Below are 19,343 nucleotides of genomic sequence, written 5' to 3'. Positions count from 1 at the left end.
AATTTTTTTTATTTATGCCAATAGATTGTTTAAATAAATACATTTTTTATTAGAATAACACTTAATGTGATTTTTCATGTTCTTATGTGAGACGGAGAGATTAATTCACGAACTTTATTTTGGCTATACTCTAAAATTTTCATACGTGGACTACTACCCTTCTTCCCCTGTGCCCTTCATATGTAATATGGTCCATATATAAGCAGGGGCGTCCGTCCGTAAAAATCCAGGATAGGAGTTTTGTTATGATCATAATATATTTTAACTTTTATGGTTGGGGATTTGTCGAAAATTTGTGTGACATAAAGGAGAGGGTGACTTAAGGTGAAGATGGAATGGTGCGGATATAACAAGGAGAGAGGGCAAGCTTATACATATATATATATATTTGAAGTGAAGCTTCCTAGATTCTCCTCTGGATGGTAATAAGGAGAAATCGATCATTCCTGGATAACTAAAAATAGATTATCGATAAGAAAATCAGATGATCAAAAGACATAATTCATAATTATTCTGTTATACTCGAGTATAAATGTAGATGTCCTTCGTACCGTTTTTCCAGACTGTGAATTCAATGTATTACACGTGAAATATCACTTTTTATTATCATATTCTTGATAGTAATTAAAATGATAATTAATGGGTATATTTTTTAATAAACTAAAAAAATGTCCGCTCAAACAAGGAAACGAAAGTGTTTAAATAAAATCCCAAAAAAGTAATAGTAACTTTGTTTTTTTCTTATTTGGAACATATTTGCAGGGAACCAACTTGGAGTCAAAATCAATGACCTTATTGTTTAAATATAAACAGAGTGATTCATTTTGGGTAAGACACTAGTTTTCTCCAAAAATATTAATATTTTGAATATTATTTTTTTCCTATTTTTTTAGATACACTTTGTACTATATTTTTCTATCCTTTGAAAATGTTTTATCTCTATCCCTTATACGATAAAAAGGGTGCAGATTCACTTTTTCAAACAAAAACGTATGATTTTAATTCCATAAATTTGTAGGAAAATTTTTTTTAAATATGTTATCGTTTGAATTTTTAATTTTCATCCATCTGTTCGTTAGCTATGACTTTGGAAAGATATTCCTTTTTCTCCTAAATATTGTCATGTTTATTCGGTGTCCCAAAGACCGCTAGCCCATAAAATTCTTATTTATGTTCGCATTGTCCGATAGGCGAGTACACCGATAACCAAACACAATCAAATGTTTTGAGATAATGGTTGATAATATCTACTATTATTATTATTTTATGTGATGACTGGTGTAATAAAACTACTTGTCTTTGTTGAACCGAATGAAAATATTAAGAAATATAGATAAAAATTCCAATCTTTACAAAGTCATAACAAGCGAACAAATGGATAAAAATTCAAACAATAAAATTTGTTTTAAATTGTTGTCTACATATTTATGGAATTTAAAACAAATGTCGCCATTTGAAAAAAGTGATATCCTATCCTTTTTTTTTTTTTGTATAAGGGTCGGAGATACAAATTTTCACAGTATTGAAAAATGTAGTACAACGTGTACCTAAAAGTATAGGAAATTATTTTTTTTTTTTAAACGTTCATATTTTCCGAGAAAATTAGTACCTTGCCCAAAATGAGTACCCTGTATTAAAATTACACTATGCTCTCTTAGCAAGATGAATTTGTACTTATTTTTTATTTATCGACCCAATAACAAATAATACATATTAAGAACCCCCAATAGTAACGATTCGATAACTCAAAACAAATCAATAGGTATCTCGCAAGTAGATTCTTCCTGTGACGATTCAATTAAAATAGTTTAATAGTGTCATGGGGTTTGTTTTTTGTTTTCAGAATGGATTCCAAACTGGAGGATCAACAGGGTTCTAATAGTGAAAACGACACCACCTCGTTGTCTAGCCAATCGGCTGTGTTTGGAAAACACACTGCAAGGAGATCATTTAACGTGCCAAAAAACTATTGGGCTCGCAGGCGCCGGAAACTTAAATCTACATGATATCTTCTGCAGGAATTATACACATCGATTCGATGGCCGAAATGTCATTGCATAAAATCACATCGAATATATTTTATATTATAAATTGATCTATCGAAATAGTTAATAGACCTATCTGTGCAGTAGGTACCCCTATTTTGATTTGTACTCGAGTGTATTTAGTTCAACGAGAGAGACAATTCATGTGCATAGACACGGTGGAACGAAAAATATTTACATAGATGTATAACCGTTTTTGGAAAATGTGATAATATATCAAGTTATAGATCAATACAACATTGTTTATTAAATAAACAAGTTAAAAGACTAAATACTTCAACACGCGTTTATCATAGTACATAATTTAATCTGTTTATACGCTGATAATATTATTTCATAATATTAACACATTGTTTTTCATAAATTTTGCTATCATACATCAACAGCACAGTATCATTATTATAGTAACATTATATAACTGAGAATGAATAATATGTTCTGTTGTGGTCTAGGTTTAATCAGGATTTTTTTTTTATTTTACTTAAAAATAATTGTTTTTTTAATTTGTTGAAAAGAAATTCAAATTTTTACTTAATCTTCGCCTTATTTTGGTTACCCTACAATTCCCCTCCAGGCTTCATCGTGCCGTTCAAAAACATAGATTTGAAAATAAAGTGCACCTTTGTAAACTGCATACGTTGCAAATCATGATTGATAATTTCTCTAGTCATCTGTTAGAAAAAGTACAATAATTACAATTATTTCACTGTAAAACGGTTCTGTGTAGACATTTTTTTTTTTTTTTAATTTTTTCTAATTGAAAATGAACATTTGTCTTTGTTTTCATCGTGATTCCTTAAGTTACCTAACCACTAACCAGGTCAGTCGTTTCTATACCATGGTACAATATGGTCACAATGAGCTATTTGGTTTTTGCACTGGTCATCACCTGCAGTTGCCAAGTTTAAAAAATCTAAATTGTACTTATGTCTACTGGCTATTGCAAAACAATCTCCCCCCCCCCCCAATTTTTTAGGTGTTTATTCCAACTGTAATCGAAATCAAAGTGGATGCCAAAGGACGTAGATAACAGACTCTGTGCTAGAAGTCCACTTTTTATAATTAGTATACAAAAAAAAACTATCAAGACTTTTAAACGATCCAATAAAAAAAATTTGGATAAATGATTATCATGTGTAATAAATTATTAATAAGTTTAAAATCGTACTATTTTTGAATCCGTCAAAACTTTTTCATTCTAAGGCTACAATAATTATCCCGTTTAAAAATTCAATGAAATTATTTTGTTAAATTGTCATTTAAATTAGTTTTAAAATGTTAAATTTAAAATTTTAATGGAATTTATTTTGTTTTCAATAAGAATAAATTTATATTTACATAATATTTAAATGTTTTCATTAAATGATAAATTTATTTAAATTTTAAAATTTATCTCACTACGATAGAGTTATAGAAATGTGATCAGATTTATGAACCACGTTAAATAATAATTTATATATATATATCTATTTATGAAACACTTGAGAAGTATTAGTGTTACATTTTACATGTTTTATTAAAAATATTTGTTTAAATTATAGTTACAAAATATTAGTATGCACTACTATATTATGTAGCAAATGTTTCATTAAATTGCGCAAAGCTCAATTTAAAAAGGCAATTATTACAATAAACTGTTCTATTGAGTAGGAGGTATTAATCTTTAACATGATTATTAATACTATATTATTATTAGTTTAGCAAGTAAATTATTGTATTGACGACTCATCAAACATGTAATTATATGTTGTGTTATTATTTTTTTTAATATATACTAAATGTAAATTTTAGGATGACACCATTTTATTGTTATGTAACATTTTGCCATCGTAGAGAAGTCTACTTAATTGACACATGTTATATATTATGTATAAATTATAATGCCTATAGATATTGATATAATAAGCATATTTCCAAAGAGAATATGTTGTCAAGCAAAAAGTACATTAAAATTATTTTTTATGTATAAAAAAAAAAATACACACATAATTGAATTTGTTTGATTGAAAATTTATTTTTTTCGTCTCATGCTTCTTTTACCACTAAATTTATAATTAGATTATATTATTACTAATAATGTTTATGATTATTACTAGTAGCCGTGATCGAGTTGACTTTTTAAATCTATATTGTTCATAGCAGATGAATATAAATTCTAATTTCTGTTTTGTTTGTGTAAAATCATTTTGTATAATATACCATAAAAAAATAAATTTTTTTTTTTTACTATTTTCATGTTGTAACATTGCCTTTACAATTATATAGCTTTATTTTGCCTGCAAGGCAATGATTACTTAAAAATATATATATATATATATGTATACATGTATAGATATTATGTATTATAATATACTACAACGGTGTACAAATTTACCAGTTAATTATAATAAATATCTGTTTATTGATGTTAATTTGATTTCAAATAGAAATTTCAATCATAAAAACACTTATGTCTAATACAATTCTTAACAAAATCAATAAGTACGCAAGTAATAAGTAATATGAAAACGACATTGCTACTTTATACCATATTTTAACAAATTAGCCATCATAGTAGTCAATTTATTCACACATTTTTTAACGAATACAAGAAAAATAATTTAACTAAACTAATATTGTTAAAATAATATTGACCACATTTTTATCTAAGCAATCTAAAAAATAACTCTTTAAGCAATGCATATATTATATGTAATATAACATCTCCTAAATATTGTCTAATAAAAACAAAGGTATACTTTTATTTGTAGTTTATTACCAGAAAGTTTTTTTTTAATTTACAAAACTTTAAAAAAAAAAACATGCAAAATACAATGGTTTTCAGCTCTAGTCTATAACACAACGTTATGAATTATTATACCTAGGTACCTAATTGTAAAAATGTACTCATAAAACTTTGAAATTACAAGAATAACTTTATTGGAAAATTAAACGTTTTTATGGTCGCATTCTTAGTAAACAGTGAGCATAAAATACAAGTGGAAACAATTTCTACGTTAAGAAGTAAAATGGTTGATTTAGTTACGACATTAAGTCCAGTAAAATAAGTTGTATTATAAGTTGAAAACTAAGTAGATTTTCTCGGTTTTGAAGAGAACGGGGTAAACTTTTTTTTGGCCCAAAAAAGTAGTACTAGTAGTGTGAAAATCGGTTCAACGGCGTACTAGATACCGTGGGCTGAGACACAAATAAATAAACAATACCTTCTACACCTAACCCACAAATCCGTTATTCTAAGAAAAAGATAACAATTATAATTTTTTAAATACTGATTCCAAAAATATTAAGAAGGCGTCGCACCGGTGATTTTCAGTGGTAAAAACATGTTTGAGCAGACTGAAAATAACTTGCTTAATTTTGGTTTTAGAGTAAAAGCACCCATTATACAATTAAAAGAAAACAATACTACGGAAGGCAATACGGTACGTTTTTTTAAAAAAATTAATTTTTTGGAAAGTTACAGTCATTTAAAAATGTTAAAATAGTCGTTATTTCTGAACTATGTATTGAGCGTTATACTTAGAATAATGAAAAAAATGCACCGTCTTGCCTTCGGAAATATTGTTCTCTTTTAATTTTATAATGGGTGCTTTTACTCTAAATCCAAAATCAAGCGAGTTATTTTTAGTCTGCTTAAACAAGTTGAGATGAAACAAACATTTTTAAATCGCTTAAGAGGATGCTGTGATAGTCCAAAAAATAAATTAACTACCAAAATAGAGTCCTAGTTATTGAACTAATAATTACACATCACAGTTTAACCTTCAAATTAAGATTTTGTAAAAAATTGCCTGTACTTTACTCCATAAAAATGGGCGGTGCGAGTTTGGCCGTTCAGTGGAAGAAAACGTTTTCAAGGTCGGATCAGTATGGTTTTGAAATAATATAATATGTTGAACTTTTTGGCGGTAAATTATTTTAGAATAAAATTCCAAAGACGTTGCTATTGAGTTACAACGTCTTTGGACCACCACAACCCGGTATCTCTCTCGCACGGCGAATATCGTTTGTTTACCGCGTTATCAATTTCCACTATCCGGCGAATGTTTTACAATTTACATTCAACAATCAACATTGCTCGACACACTTCGTGTTGTACCTATTGTATCATATTATTAATTATAATCCAGTATACTTTATAGTGTACACCTACTTGTCTATGTTATAATCCCGCATCAGAACTGGTCACTGGACACTATCGATAACATGTCGTTGTCATCGCTGCGATCGTTGCACGTAAGTTAAACTCTTTAGGTTTTGACCAAAGTCCTACGGCGGTTGTAATTAAAATAATTTGTTAAATATTAAAAGAAGCTGCTAAACGGTTTTGACATATTTCCAGCGAGCTATGCGGAGTTCACAGGCCGGAGTCATAGACCCGATGCAAGTGGACGCTCCTCCCGAAGAAAACGACAACAACGAAGAAGAACTATACGAAGTGGAAGTCGATTCTTTTGTAAGTGTTGATTTAAATTTTGTCCAGTTTCCTCTTAGCTTACGTACACTCACTCCATTGATTCGTGTGCACTCGACAGGATCTCGAAGCGTACTCAAACAATTACAACGGTTTGGCGCGCATCTACAGATTAATGTACATCGCCGATCACTGTCCGAAAATGTGTACCGAAGCTTTGCGTTTGGCCATCGCACACGTCGTTACCACAATGAACGCTAATTTGTATCAAGTGCTCCATCAAAGACTGCAGCTGAGTGTTGGGTAAGTAATGTGATCCGTTTAACGTAAATACACGCATTTACTAGAAAAAAAATTGGGTATACATTTTCTTTATCGAGCACCCTTTTTTTTTTTTTGATTAAAATTTTTGCTTTGATGTTAAAGTTGAAAAGATTTTAGTTTTACAATGTTGTGTATAATGTTTGTTGTGTCTGGATCCACGATATCTCCTAAACAGCTAAAAATATACAGAGTTTACAGGTCAGACGGTACTTTATAAGATAAAAAATGAAAAAAATAAAATTGGCATAAGTAAATGTAGTTTACCTCCACGTGGGTTTGTTTTTAAATTCAGATTTAGTTGGTCTGAATTACTTGTAAAATTTTGAACAAAGCTTAATTTACTGCATTGTTTTGTTCATAAAGCTCATAGCTATTAATAAAATTTAATGACAAATTTAAATAGTTAAAATCGCAATGACAGCACTTACGACGTACAGTTCTTACCGAGGTTCTTATACAGGTTAATTAAAATATTTATTAGCGTGTAATTTATTATTGCTTATTTTAAATTTTAGCAATCCAACTCCCAAGATATAATGACTAATTTTACATATTAAGACACTTAAGCCCGCCAGTGATCTTAATCACGGTTAGCCGGTAACCACTTAAAATGGACTTCCAAGTTACAAATGATTAATTATTTGATGTGCTAAATAAAAAATATGTATTTGAAATAAATCATTTTTTGTTATTTTGGGAAAAAAAATTGCTCAAGTCTTCGATAAATAAAAATCGCTGTGTATATTATTATTAATATAGTATTTATTAATGGAAATATTTTATGATTGTATTTTTTCATCTGAACATTTACAGGATTGTACCAGACGTTACTAGCGTTAACTCTGCAGATCCCATCATTGCTTTCAGTTCTAGTTGGGTAGAAACCACCACCCAGAAAGCCGCAATGAAACTGGAAAAACTCGACGGAGATCTGAAGAACTACAAGAGCAATTCGATCAAGGAAAGCATACGACGAGGTCACAATGAAATCGGCGACCATTACGTCAATTGCGGAGACCTGATCGAAGCCACCAAGAGCTATTCAAAGGCTCGCGATTATTGTACCAGTTCTTCTCACGTCATTTCCATGTGCCTTAATATCATTAAAGTATGTAAAACGGCAAAAAAAACTACTTATTATTGTAGCGTAATAAGCCCTTACCCGAGAAATTGTCGAAACACTAATTTTTTAATATAAAACTTCAATTTACCTTACCTATAAAAATTATTATGTTAAAATACAAAATGTTGTATGTATGTATTCAATTATATTTTAAATTTTTATATCAGGTTGGAATATATTTACAAAACTGGTCGCACGTGGCGAATTACATCATCAAAGCGGAATCGACTCCGGATTACACCGAAGTAAGTTGTTCGCCTACTCTTGTTATGGCGTCGAATAATTATAGCGTTATTATTAACGACAATGTGTTTAGAACTCCGATCTGCAGACTACATACAGTTCAACGCTAAAATGCATGACGGGCCTGGCCGAATTGGCCGGTCGTAAGTACAAAGTAGCGGCTCAAAATTTCTTGCAGGCCAATTTGGACAATTGGGACTACAATTGTGAAGTATTAACACCAAACGACGTGGCTGTTTACGGTGGACTCTGTGCTCTGGCCACGTTCAGTCGATCCGAACTACAGACTTCCGTAATTTCTAACAAGTAAGCAATGCCAGGACAATAGTTGAGTCAGAATAATTATTTCAATACCTACTTATTAGTGTTTTTTTTCTTTAAATTTGTATCAGAAAAAATATGTTAAAGAGAATTTTGTATATATCGCTTGATTTAGATAAAAAACTATTCTAGTAATGCCCAATTCTGCTTACAATATGTACAAATTACGTAAAATAAATAATATACAAATTGTGTTTTTCTTGATGTATTTTATTTGATTTTCTTTAAGATTTGAGTAGACACAATATCGACAATTTAACATATTTCAAGGCTATTTCGTTTCATAATTTTTAGTTTAAAAAAATTAATTACTTTTATAAAAACATTTTAAATTGTTCGTTTTAAGTAAAATTAATAAGTCTAGAATTTTACAAATTTTTAATTTTAAAACTAATTTAAGATTAAATTAACATTAGTTTTATAAGAAAAAATTTCAAAAATATATTATTTTAATCAACGTTAACAACAAAATGTATTGATAAAATCAAGTAGTTTTCAAGTCCTTTTTAATATGTACGTTTTATAGTCGGATTACGATATTAAGAAATGCGTCTTGTTTTTTGTTACTATGTTTTACACACACTTTTTTTTTTGTTTTTAGCGTCTTCAAACTATTTCTTGAGCTTGAACCCGAAATACGTGATGCCATTTTTAAGTTTTACGAATCTAAATACGAAATCTGTTTGAGAACGCTTAATAAAATTAAGGTATGGATCATATTCATTTGCCATATTGTAATACTAATTTATTTATAATTGTACTGTACTTAAAATATTAGTTAAATGAATATTTTTAGTTAAATTTTCTCATAACCTTTTTTTTTTTTTAATTTTAGCCCACATTGCTCCTCGACATGTATATAGGATCACACATAAATACACTCTTTTCCAACATCAGAAGCAAAGCGATGATTCAATATTTTAGGTTAATTGTTTAATAATAGTTTTAAAAGCAGACATAGAATCGGTCTTATTGGTATGTTATGTGTTTGTTTTAGCCCGTACGATACGGCTTGTTTGAAAAAAATGGCAATGTGTTTCAACACTTCGTTGCCCGATCTAGAAAACGAACTCATGGAACTCATATTGGACGGACACATTAAAGCTCGAATCGATTCGATAAATAAGGTGAGTTTTTTTTTTCACTTTTAATACATTATATAATTATTTTTTGTTTTGATGGCAAATAGAAATAACTCTTGAAAAACTTGTCGATAATAACTACCGACGTCGAATTTTTGATTTTATTTAAATAAAAAATTGTGTATTGTGTATATGTTAATTTTTTTTACATATTTTGTTGAGTCTTTGCAATTTATGTGCATTTTAGATTCTTTACGCGGTGCACTCGAATCCTAGGGCCGAGACTTTTGAAAAAGCTTTGGCCATGGCCCAACAATATAGTAAATACACTCATATCATGATACTGAAAAGCCAAGTGATCAAAAACCAAGTGAACTCGAAAGCGGGCGAACGTCACAACAACATAGGAAAAACCATCAATGTTGATTTCGTTAAATTATAAGGTTAATTGTATTTTTAATTTTTTATCGTTATTGGTACAGATTGATAAATATTCCTTTTCGTAACTAATTATAGTCATTTAATATAATTAAGTTATTTTTTTTTTCTTTCGCTTCACACATTGTTCAAAGTAATAGTAAAAATATAAATATCAATTATCATATTTTTACTTTTGGTTTTTTAATTTGTATACAATAATCAATTTAAAAAATTATTGTTTCAAATAATTACGGTTAATTTATTAATTCCAAATTTGTATTTGAAATTTTCTACCGTTTGACAATATTTGTTTTTATTTATTTCCTGTAATATTTAATATAATGATTTTTAGATTATTGTGTTTTTGATGAACTCTGTACAGTTTCAATTTTCCAAAACAAAATTAAACTTTAATTGAAATTACTTTGTGTTAAAAAAAGAATCAAATAAAATTCCGAAATATTAATTTTAAAATGTTTGAAATGTACTGTACACATAATATCTTTTAGGTCTTAAATAAAAATAGGTTTTGTGATTTTTGTACATAGGGAGTTTCAATGTAAAATTCCATGTACATAAAGTACAGTTTTTTTTAACTTAAATAAAGGTGAAAGTGTTAATAACTTTGTATGTATAAACAAAGCTAGTAATTATTGAGTAAAATTATTACTTTTTTCGATAACTTCAAAAAACAAGTTATTTATGTTAGTATAAAATCATTTTATTTTTCTAACGTTAACATTGACATAATAATTTATTTTTCATGACAACAAAGTAACTTTGAGTAGTTAATTCTTATCACAAATCCGATTGTTACTATTATAATTTTGTAAAATATCTTTCAATCATTGTGGTCGATAACCATACGCGTAATAAAGTAAATATTTATTTTTTGTTGAGAGAGAGAGAAAAATAATGCTTATTATTTATTTATGATAAAAATATATTTTTCTACTATGATGTAATTATTGTTATCTCGTTTCAGTTCTCAGATAAAATAGAATCATAAAATGTTTTCGTTAGTAAAATAACTACAAAAGTAAAAATTGGTAAATTTCATCAAATACGTATGGAATTGGCTCGACCAAATTATGTGTATTTTTAAATTTAACTTAAATCTAATCAAATTCTAATAACTTTTTCGAGACACTGAATTATAAGAAAAAACAAATGTTTAAAATAATATGACTGAAAAAATGTGCTTTTTCATTATTAAAAAAAAATAAGGCCACTAAAATATGCCCCTTGGACCTTATTACCCCACATAAAAAGTCTCAAGACCGCTTATGTGCAGAGGCGGATAGGTAGTTTTTTTGTTACAGGAAAATATTAAAGGGGCCACCAGAAAAGGAAAAAAGTTTGCTTGATACAGCGATTAAACTTACAGGCTAGAAGATAATGAGAAACTATAACAATAATACAAATAATTTTGTTCAAAATCTATATGTTTTATTTAATAAATACCTCATAAATTATTTCATCCGAGTCCACACCGTTTAACGACCCTTTCTACGTACAATTATCTGATTGATCTTGTGACAAGGTACTTCTTATATAGTACCAATACAAGGTACTCTAATATGATTTAACATATTTTAGTTTCCAGAAACCACACTTGCATCTTAGTTGAGTAAGTACTGATAGAGTAAGAAGTAACTTATAGAGGGCAAAATAATGGTCGGTAAGTTCCCCCTCACATCCCATCTAAGGCGGTTTCCCATACCAAGAATCTTACTAATTTAAAATTTACCTTTGGTTGGTTAAAAACAATTTGTTTTTTTTTTTTTTGTTATTTTAGATAACGTTTTCTATGAATATATACAAATTTAAATACAGTCATAATAACAACAGCTGTATTACCTAGTGTAGTAACCATAATAGAATCCCTCTTTCCTTTTTTTTTTTTTGTTCCATCTTATCAAAAAAGATTGGCCACATACGGGACACAATGACAAGAAAACGAAAAAAAAGACATTTATTTTTATTTATTAGGATGAATATTTGGTAACCTATTAAAAAAAAATATCAATATTAGGATTTGTACGTTTCATGGTTAAATGTAAACAATATGAATGTACATCAATTTATCTTTTATATAAAATATGCCTGTGAATAAGTAAGTAACACGTTTATACAACAATCAAATAATTTAGGTATTTGATGCACCGTACATAATTATTATTGTATAACAATTATCCATATCTAAAAACTTAAAAGATTCGCCTTAAGACATTTTATACACAATGTAATATATAAATAGGTATACACATTATATAAAAACACAGCCGCTAGTTCGCGCTACTTTCGTGACGCTATTTTGTGTCGTTATCGAGCTGGGGCTTGGGAGGCCAAGGCTTAAACGTGTTCCATGCTAATACGGTGTACTTTAAAACTTTATTAATTTGTACCCAAAACATTTTGTTTCGAAATTTGAATAAAATTGATTACATTTTACAAAAAAGATTATAGTGAGTTTTTATCTGTAAAAAAAAAATGGCATGTAGTTTTTATCCGAAAAATTACTTAGATCCTAATTGTCTTCCACTTGTTTTTCCCGACATTAAAGTGTCAGTGTATTCTTATTATTCCGGTTGGCATATTTTAGCGTTTGTTATCATATTGGTGATATTTTGTTGTAATCTTATAGCTGTCGGTGGTTCTATGTCTCGTAACAGCTATGTATTTACCAAAATGATCTTAACCATCATCTTTGTTCATAGCTACTTGTGATGCACGATTTGATATTTTCTGTAATTTGCCAATAACATACTTGTCATAAATCCTATTTCGTGATCATTTTGGTAAATACATAGCTGTTACGAGACATAGAACCACCGACAGCTATAAGATTACAACAAAATATCACCAATATGATAACAAACGCTAAAATATGCCAACCGGAATAATAAGAATACACTGACACTTCAATGTAGGCGAAAACAAGTGGAAGACAAAGGAAGAGGATCAGATATCAGAGGATCAGAGGGGGTTTATTTCAAAATAGCTCTTTGTACAACGCCCTCGAAACACACTCCCTTGCAAAAGCAACAAATTTCGTTACCTAGGCCTTTTCCATTAAACAAATATTTAATGAAACCCAATTTAACATTTAACCCATTTAACATGTCCCCAACAGAAACGATTTACAACGTTCGTTTGTCACAAGAGGAAGACGTGTAGCGGAAAACGCCTTTGGCATACAATGTGATGGCAGATTAATTGATTATGAGGATGAACAGTGTTGTTCACTGGGAAACCCCGGTGGTGGGTTTTCCCCGGATCATGGTGTCAATAATAATAGTGGATTACAGAAACTACCAGCAACAACCTTGAGAATCAGACATAGCAGAAGGGATAAGCAGAAATATCGTGATTATTTCAATTATGAAAGAGATGTCCCTAGCTGTCAAAACCAAATCACTGTTGTTTCGAACGAATTGTAAAAATTCAATTAATGTTAATGTAATTTTTCCTAAAAAAAAAATCCATGACTGTTGATTGAATAAATAAGTAATGTGCTAATTTTAATTTATGTTATTATATCCATAACGTGCAGTTGTCATTTTTTTTTAGCAGAAGTATTATTTATTTATATTAATACAATATATATATATATATATATATATATTATTAGGTTACCAGATTCGATCGTGAAGGTCGCTGTTGAACAAACGGTCGAATGAACGAATTCATCTGCTCAAACCAAAATACTTTCGGTTTATAGATGTCATGTGTACCTTTTTCTGACGTCGCACTGTCTGCTATTTTATTTGTAAGAAGTAAGAGCTTCTTAAATTTTTGAATTTCGCAATCACTTCTTTTGGTCCAAGTCCAGGAACGTCTAACCCTTTTCCATCGAACGCAACTCCAAAAACCTAGTGGTTTCGTTGTCATTGAACTTAACTCCGCGCTGCTGTGATGACATTTTGGCGCCCCATAAAAATGTTGGTAAACGGGCACATAAATACGGTGTAAACGGTCAGAGTTCCGACATTTTACACCCATGAAGAGTATATTATTCTTAGTTCATAGTCCTACTAATATATTACGGTTCCGACTTGGATGGTGGCGAGTCATCGAAAAGATAAAATATGATATTTTTTTTTCTCGACGCGGTCACACTGTCGAGCGTTGGCAAACCGCACGCGGGCGCCCTGACGCGTGTGCGTGTACGAGCGGGCAGCACCCCCCGCACCCGCAGCTGCCGGCTATTACGGTACAAGGAGGGCGCGACGAGGGTCGAGGGGACTCCTCTTCGCCGCCGCCGCCGCCACCTACCTATTTTCTTTTGTCAACCGCGTCCCGCAGCAGCTGCGGCGCGAGGCTGCCGCCCGGTAACCCTCTTCCCCTCTGCCACCCCCCCCTCCGCTCACGCCACAGTCGGGCGGTTTGCTTTGTACGACGTAGCTCGAGCAGCGGCCAAGAGGCGCGCACGCTCGGCTGCCGGTCGTCCTCGCCCCTCCCCCGTCCCGCGCGCCGTTCGTGCGCATACCGTCGGCCGTCCCCTCCACCGACAGTCAGTGTGTGTGTGTGTGTATTTGAGTGGGAATCCGCTAATGGGTGGCGAGGAGTAGGGAACGGCAGGAACACGGTTCGAGTGAAAAAACACATTCAATTTTCGATTCACCCCACCGAAAACGCGGCGCTCACACGATCGCGGTTCGATCCGACGACGGATCGGTTGTTGTAAATCCCACGGGAAACGTACGGTGTAACAACGCGTGTTAATTATATTATTATACCGAATTTAGAGATTTCGGTTTCTGCGCCCAGTCGTATCAAAAGTATTTTGCTCGAGTCCAGAGGCGTTGTGCGGTAACCCCGACGAAATGCAGACACAAACACATCATCAAATACCCGGAGCCACGGTGATATTGAAACTCGAGGACAACGTAGCGTCGGCCGGTAAGTGGCAGAAATATCGTTTTATTTATGTTGAAAAAACGAAATCATTGATAAATTACACTTGACGACTGAAACTACTTAGTACCTACTTATTACCTACTTGCTACCTACTTGCTTGCTACCCTCGCGGTCCTCAATGCCGTAGAAAAAAAAAATTTAATATCGTTTATAGTACTACTACGAATAATGTGTATAGTAATCGTGTACTACAACAGTATGTGTTTTGATCAAAACAACAACAACAACAACAACGCTATCGAGAATATCGAGTTATTTCTGGACACGAAGTCAATGTGTTTCCCATTTTCCAAGTACAATATCCATGTGGTATTTTCGTTCTAATCTACACTGCGCGTTTGCTATTGTTCTCCTTCCCAGTAATGAAAATATAATCATGTTGTTCTATTAAACGAAACATTTGTACATTATTTTCTCATTTGACATTGTTGTTGCTGTTTGGACACGTGATTTTCATAGCGTCTGTCGTTTGCGTCGAACGCTACATTTTTATTTAATTGTTAATTTATTATATTAGATTATACTCGGTCTATGCCTATATGGTTATTTTTTGTGTTTAATTTTTGTGTAATTACACCTACAGCCGTGTATCGTATACCGTTCTGTAGGTAAATCATGATAATTGTCAATTATTTCAACCAGGATCAGATGGTGATGAATCATAAATACGGTCAGTAATAAGTAATTTTTTTTTATCCAAAAAAAAAAAAAAATACTAAAAACGATAATCAACGTTACTATTAATCCTGCAAAATTAGCCTCGTCTGAATTGTGTATCTAATTTCGACACCAGCTATTTAAAACAATTGGCAGACTGGTTCGGTCGTTCATACTATTTGAAACCTTCCCTTTCACTTCACCAAATATATCTATTTTAATTCTACATTGCAATTACACAGTCCAGAATCGAACAGCTCAATTTCAATTATTTTAAGAAGACTATTTTGAGCGGCCCTAAATTTACCCTATCGGACACACTGTTGTGCAAAATAGTAATGTTTATTACATTAATTATGAATCTGAAGCCAAAATGGTATAAATCTACTTAACCAGACACCCTTTTTTTTTCGATTTTTTTTTTTTTGATTCGATAGTATTTTTCACGCTGATTACGGATATGTAAAAATTGTGTACCGCTCGCACTTAATTTGGAAGTTACAGAAGTTTAAAGTTTGCAGATATCGACTTATGCGCGCGCATAGCGCCGCACGTCTGCCCGCGGCCACCGGGTACATCATTCGACGATCGCCACTCTCGATATAGCGGGCGCGCAACACTGGGCTAGGTTTTGTGTCTTTAGGTCGCTGACCGCTTCCAGGGTAGTTTTTTTTACTCCCTTTAGGTGAGCTATTTTTCCCTCTGGGCGTTTGGGGGCGTGAGCCCCCATCCTAACGAAGAGTCCTGAAGGGACTCGAGTCGGCTCCCGGAGCCAGCAGGCGTAGGGAGTTGCTTTATTTAATTATGAGTTTTTTTAATTAAAACTAAGTTCACCTATTTGACTAATTTGATAGTACTTATACTAAATACAAAAAAGAAGATTACGACGGCGGGAGGCAATTAGACGAGGAGGGTTATTAGTATAACGAACGCCTGCTATGTCGAGAGTGGCGATCGTCGAATGATGTACCCGGTGGCCGCGGGTAGACGTGCGGCGCTGGGCGCGCGCGTAAGTCGATATCTACAAACTTTAAACTTCTGTAACTTCCAAACTAAGTGCGAGCGGCGCAAAATTTTTACATATCCGTAATCAGCGTAAAAAATACTAACAAATAATAATAATAAAAATTGAAAAATAAGGTTGTCCGGTAAAGTAGATTTGTTCCGCCAAAAATCTGTTATATTTATTTAAACTAAAAAATTAGTCTTTTAGAACATTTTTTTTCGAGCTCTTGTTGTACCCAAAGTGGTAGGTAAGGTGCGACTTGAAGAGATTACAAGTTTTATAACTAAAATGTAATTGGACTGGTTGCTACATGTTCGTTTGCGCTTGACATTGTTTACTGACAAATAGCGAGCGAATTCATCCAACGTAATCGAGGTTTAAGTGTTACCACAAAGAAAGTCGGTGCAGAAACCTCATTGCACTGTGACTGGCATTGCAGCTTCGCATACTCGCATCTTAAAAATAAATCCTAAAACTTTTGAACTAGAGGATTATGTAGATTTCTGATTTGAGATTCGCAGTCGATCAAAAAAATATATAATAAGACCTCAGTAGAAATTCAAGGACCTCAGTAGGCATAACAAATTTCTTCGGCGACATAAACATTTAACCCGTAACTGGTACAGCGTGGTTTCACGCATCTCTTATCAATGTAAATCGTATCAGTTACAGGTTAAAAAACGTCATTGTTTGTTCTTGAACCTCATTTAACTTTGAAATCATAACACTGCTTCTTAAACTAAACAAAATAAAGCTTTTCAGTTACAGACATCATTTGCCGAACAATAATCGACTGAATTATTAAAGTCTTATCAATATATTAATTTAAAATAGAAAAATATTACGTTATCATTTATATCTCATGTACTTAATTTTTTCACTAATCTGAGTCTCAAATCATAAATAATCCGCAGACTACTCGTTTGGTTAGGTTTTCTTGAAGTATCAAAATTGAAATACTATAAAGACGAGGGAAAAGTACCATAAATGCCAGCAAATTTGGTTTTTCGACTCTTATTGTTTCGCCTTCCTCTGTAAAGTATGCTGGCTTACTCGTGCAATAATAATCTTCAGTTTATTGTTATCTATTAGTCTTTGTTGCATCTGTGGACTTTTAATTCCATGTTTAATAACCGAGTAAAATTGTAAAAACTGAAAGTGGTAAAATCATTTTCAAATAAACGCTTTGTTACGGATATGTAATTGTAGAATTACAAATATCGATAATGGCATTGTAATGATATAATGTGCTAAAAAACGTATTTTTAGTAAGGGTGGATACGATTAGGGTTGACCGTCTGTTATAATAATTTAGTGCCGTTGTGTTACCCATACATCGTAATCAACAATATAATGCAAATATTTTTAATACCTGTTCACAATTTGACTTCAAATTTTTGAGAACATTTTTTATGCTGTAGACCCATTCTAGATCTACCTTTGGACCAATTTTCAGACTTTAATCCCTTAATCTTCAACAAAAAAAGCAAATAAAATAATTTCTTTCCTTCTAGAGGGAAAGGTTATGATATTTGTTTGATTTGTCAATTTTTAGTGGTAGTATTATGTCTAAAGAATATTCAATCTTAATTTGGAACTAATTTGACTATTTAAAAAAAAGTTATAGCATGCTGCAATTCAAAGTTTAAAAATAAGAGTTAATATTTTGGGTGTTTTTTATGATTTTGAAGGAGAAAGGATGAACTTTTTCACTTCCTACCCACCAAAGTACCGATCGGATACAACTAGGGATCTAGAGAGTAGCTACTAGAGTAAAAATCTGTCCACAGGAAAAAAGTTAATGTGACTTCAGAAAAAAAAAATACTATTGTAAAACTAATACCCTCTCGGCTAAGACATTGCAGCTAAAAAATTATTTGTTTTTATTTACCAAAGCAATTTATTTATTAAAATATTTTCGTATGCTTTTTGACCAAATGTGTTTTAATAATAATAACAATAATAGTAATAGACATGTAATAGACAAAAAATGATTTTTATTACCGATTTATGAAATTATCTAAAATAACTTTTTATCTGTTAATTATAAATTGACTATCTTTTAGTTCTTGTGTTACAATATAATTTTATTTATAAGTAAAAAATGATCTACCGATTATTCGTTGATAAATACACATTATTTGTCGAATTATGATCTATTATATATTATCTTAATTCAATTTTGCTCAAAACAATGGTGGTATACCAAATTATGCTATTGGTACTTAATCACGTCGCTTCTACTGTCACAATGCGAATCTCATATTTTGGCATGACTAGATTATTTTCAGTATTGATAAATTAAGTGATGCCAACAATTTTTGTTTTTTTAAACTGATGGCTTATAAATAACGTAAAAGATATTTTCAAGTGATATCTGTGTATAAAACCTTTAGGGCTTATTCCTCTTAGTAAAATTTGCCTAAAACTTTGTTAATCAATAGAATTAAAGTACGATCTAAATTAGCAAACTATTGTCGATATTGTGAATAGAATTTCAACTATTTTGTTCTGTCATCGATCATTTTACCAACAATAAACACTGACTATAATATAATATGTTCATTAGGTTTACTCGAGCTGGCACACAGAGAATATCAAGCAGGCGACTATGAAAGTTCCGAAAGACATTGTATGCAGCTTTGGCGCCAAGAGCCAAACAATACCGGCGTACTACTGCTCTTGTCTTCGATACACTTTCAATGCAGACGATTAGACAAGTATGTGTTTTGTTCAACCTATATATTATTAATCGAATAGAATCTTCATAAGAAAAAATTTATTT

The 19,343-nt window shown here is 31.4% G+C and overlaps 3 protein-coding genes across 6 annotated transcripts in view; all 3 read left to right on the top strand.

Moving 5' to 3' along the window:
- The window catches only part of LOC126835381 (cyclic nucleotide-gated cation channel subunit A), a 136,331-nt gene extending 133,071 nt beyond the window's left edge, over positions 1–3,260 (top strand). For all 3 annotated transcript variants that reach the window (XM_050567928.1, XM_050567929.1, XM_050567927.1), the window contains one exon: positions 1,844–3,260. In XM_050567928.1, the coding sequence (XP_050423885.1) occupies positions 1,844–2,006 (163 nt within the window). In that variant the 3' untranslated portion in view covers positions 2,007–3,260. The remainder of the gene's footprint in view (positions 1–1,843) is intronic.
- Positions 3,261–6,077: 2,817 nt separating this feature from the next.
- Positions 6,078–10,280, top strand: LOC126835422 (COP9 signalosome complex subunit 1b). Its single transcript, XM_050567998.1, has 10 exons — positions 6,078–6,281; positions 6,388–6,501; positions 6,581–6,762; positions 7,597–7,891; positions 8,074–8,151; positions 8,223–8,455; positions 9,072–9,177; positions 9,306–9,394; positions 9,468–9,597; positions 9,800–10,280. Exons 1-10 carry the CDS (start codon positions 6,252–6,254, stop codon positions 9,992–9,994), a joined length of 1,452 nt encoding a protein of 483 aa, XP_050423955.1. The 5' UTR covers positions 6,078–6,251; the 3' UTR covers positions 9,995–10,280.
- Positions 10,281–14,535: 4,255 nt separating this feature from the next.
- Positions 14,536–19,343, top strand: part of LOC126836220 (UDP-N-acetylglucosamine--peptide N-acetylglucosaminyltransferase 110 kDa subunit) — a 33,420-nt gene continuing 28,612 nt past the window's right edge. The window contains exons 1-2 of one of the 2 annotated variants that reach the window (XM_050569433.1): positions 14,536–14,877; positions 19,128–19,278. In XM_050569433.1, the coding sequence (XP_050425390.1) occupies positions 14,802–14,877; positions 19,128–19,278 (227 nt within the window). In that variant the 5' untranslated portion in view covers positions 14,536–14,801. Of the gene's footprint in view, positions 14,878–15,337; positions 15,566–19,127; positions 19,279–19,343 lie in introns of those variants that run through there. The other variant, XM_050569434.1, reaches the window with a different exon arrangement.

This window comes from Adelges cooleyi, unplaced genomic scaffold, assembly GCF_023614345.1.
Source record: "Adelges cooleyi isolate 19-005CV unplaced genomic scaffold, UGA_ACOO_1.1 ACOO_flye_CR_arks_rails_tigmint_CR_PRNA_23, whole genome shotgun sequence".
Classification (NCBI taxonomy): domain Eukaryota; kingdom Metazoa; phylum Arthropoda; class Insecta; order Hemiptera; family Adelgidae; genus Adelges; species Adelges cooleyi.
Note: the sequence above shows the minus strand (reverse complement) of the source record. Positions and strands in the feature narration are given on the sequence as shown.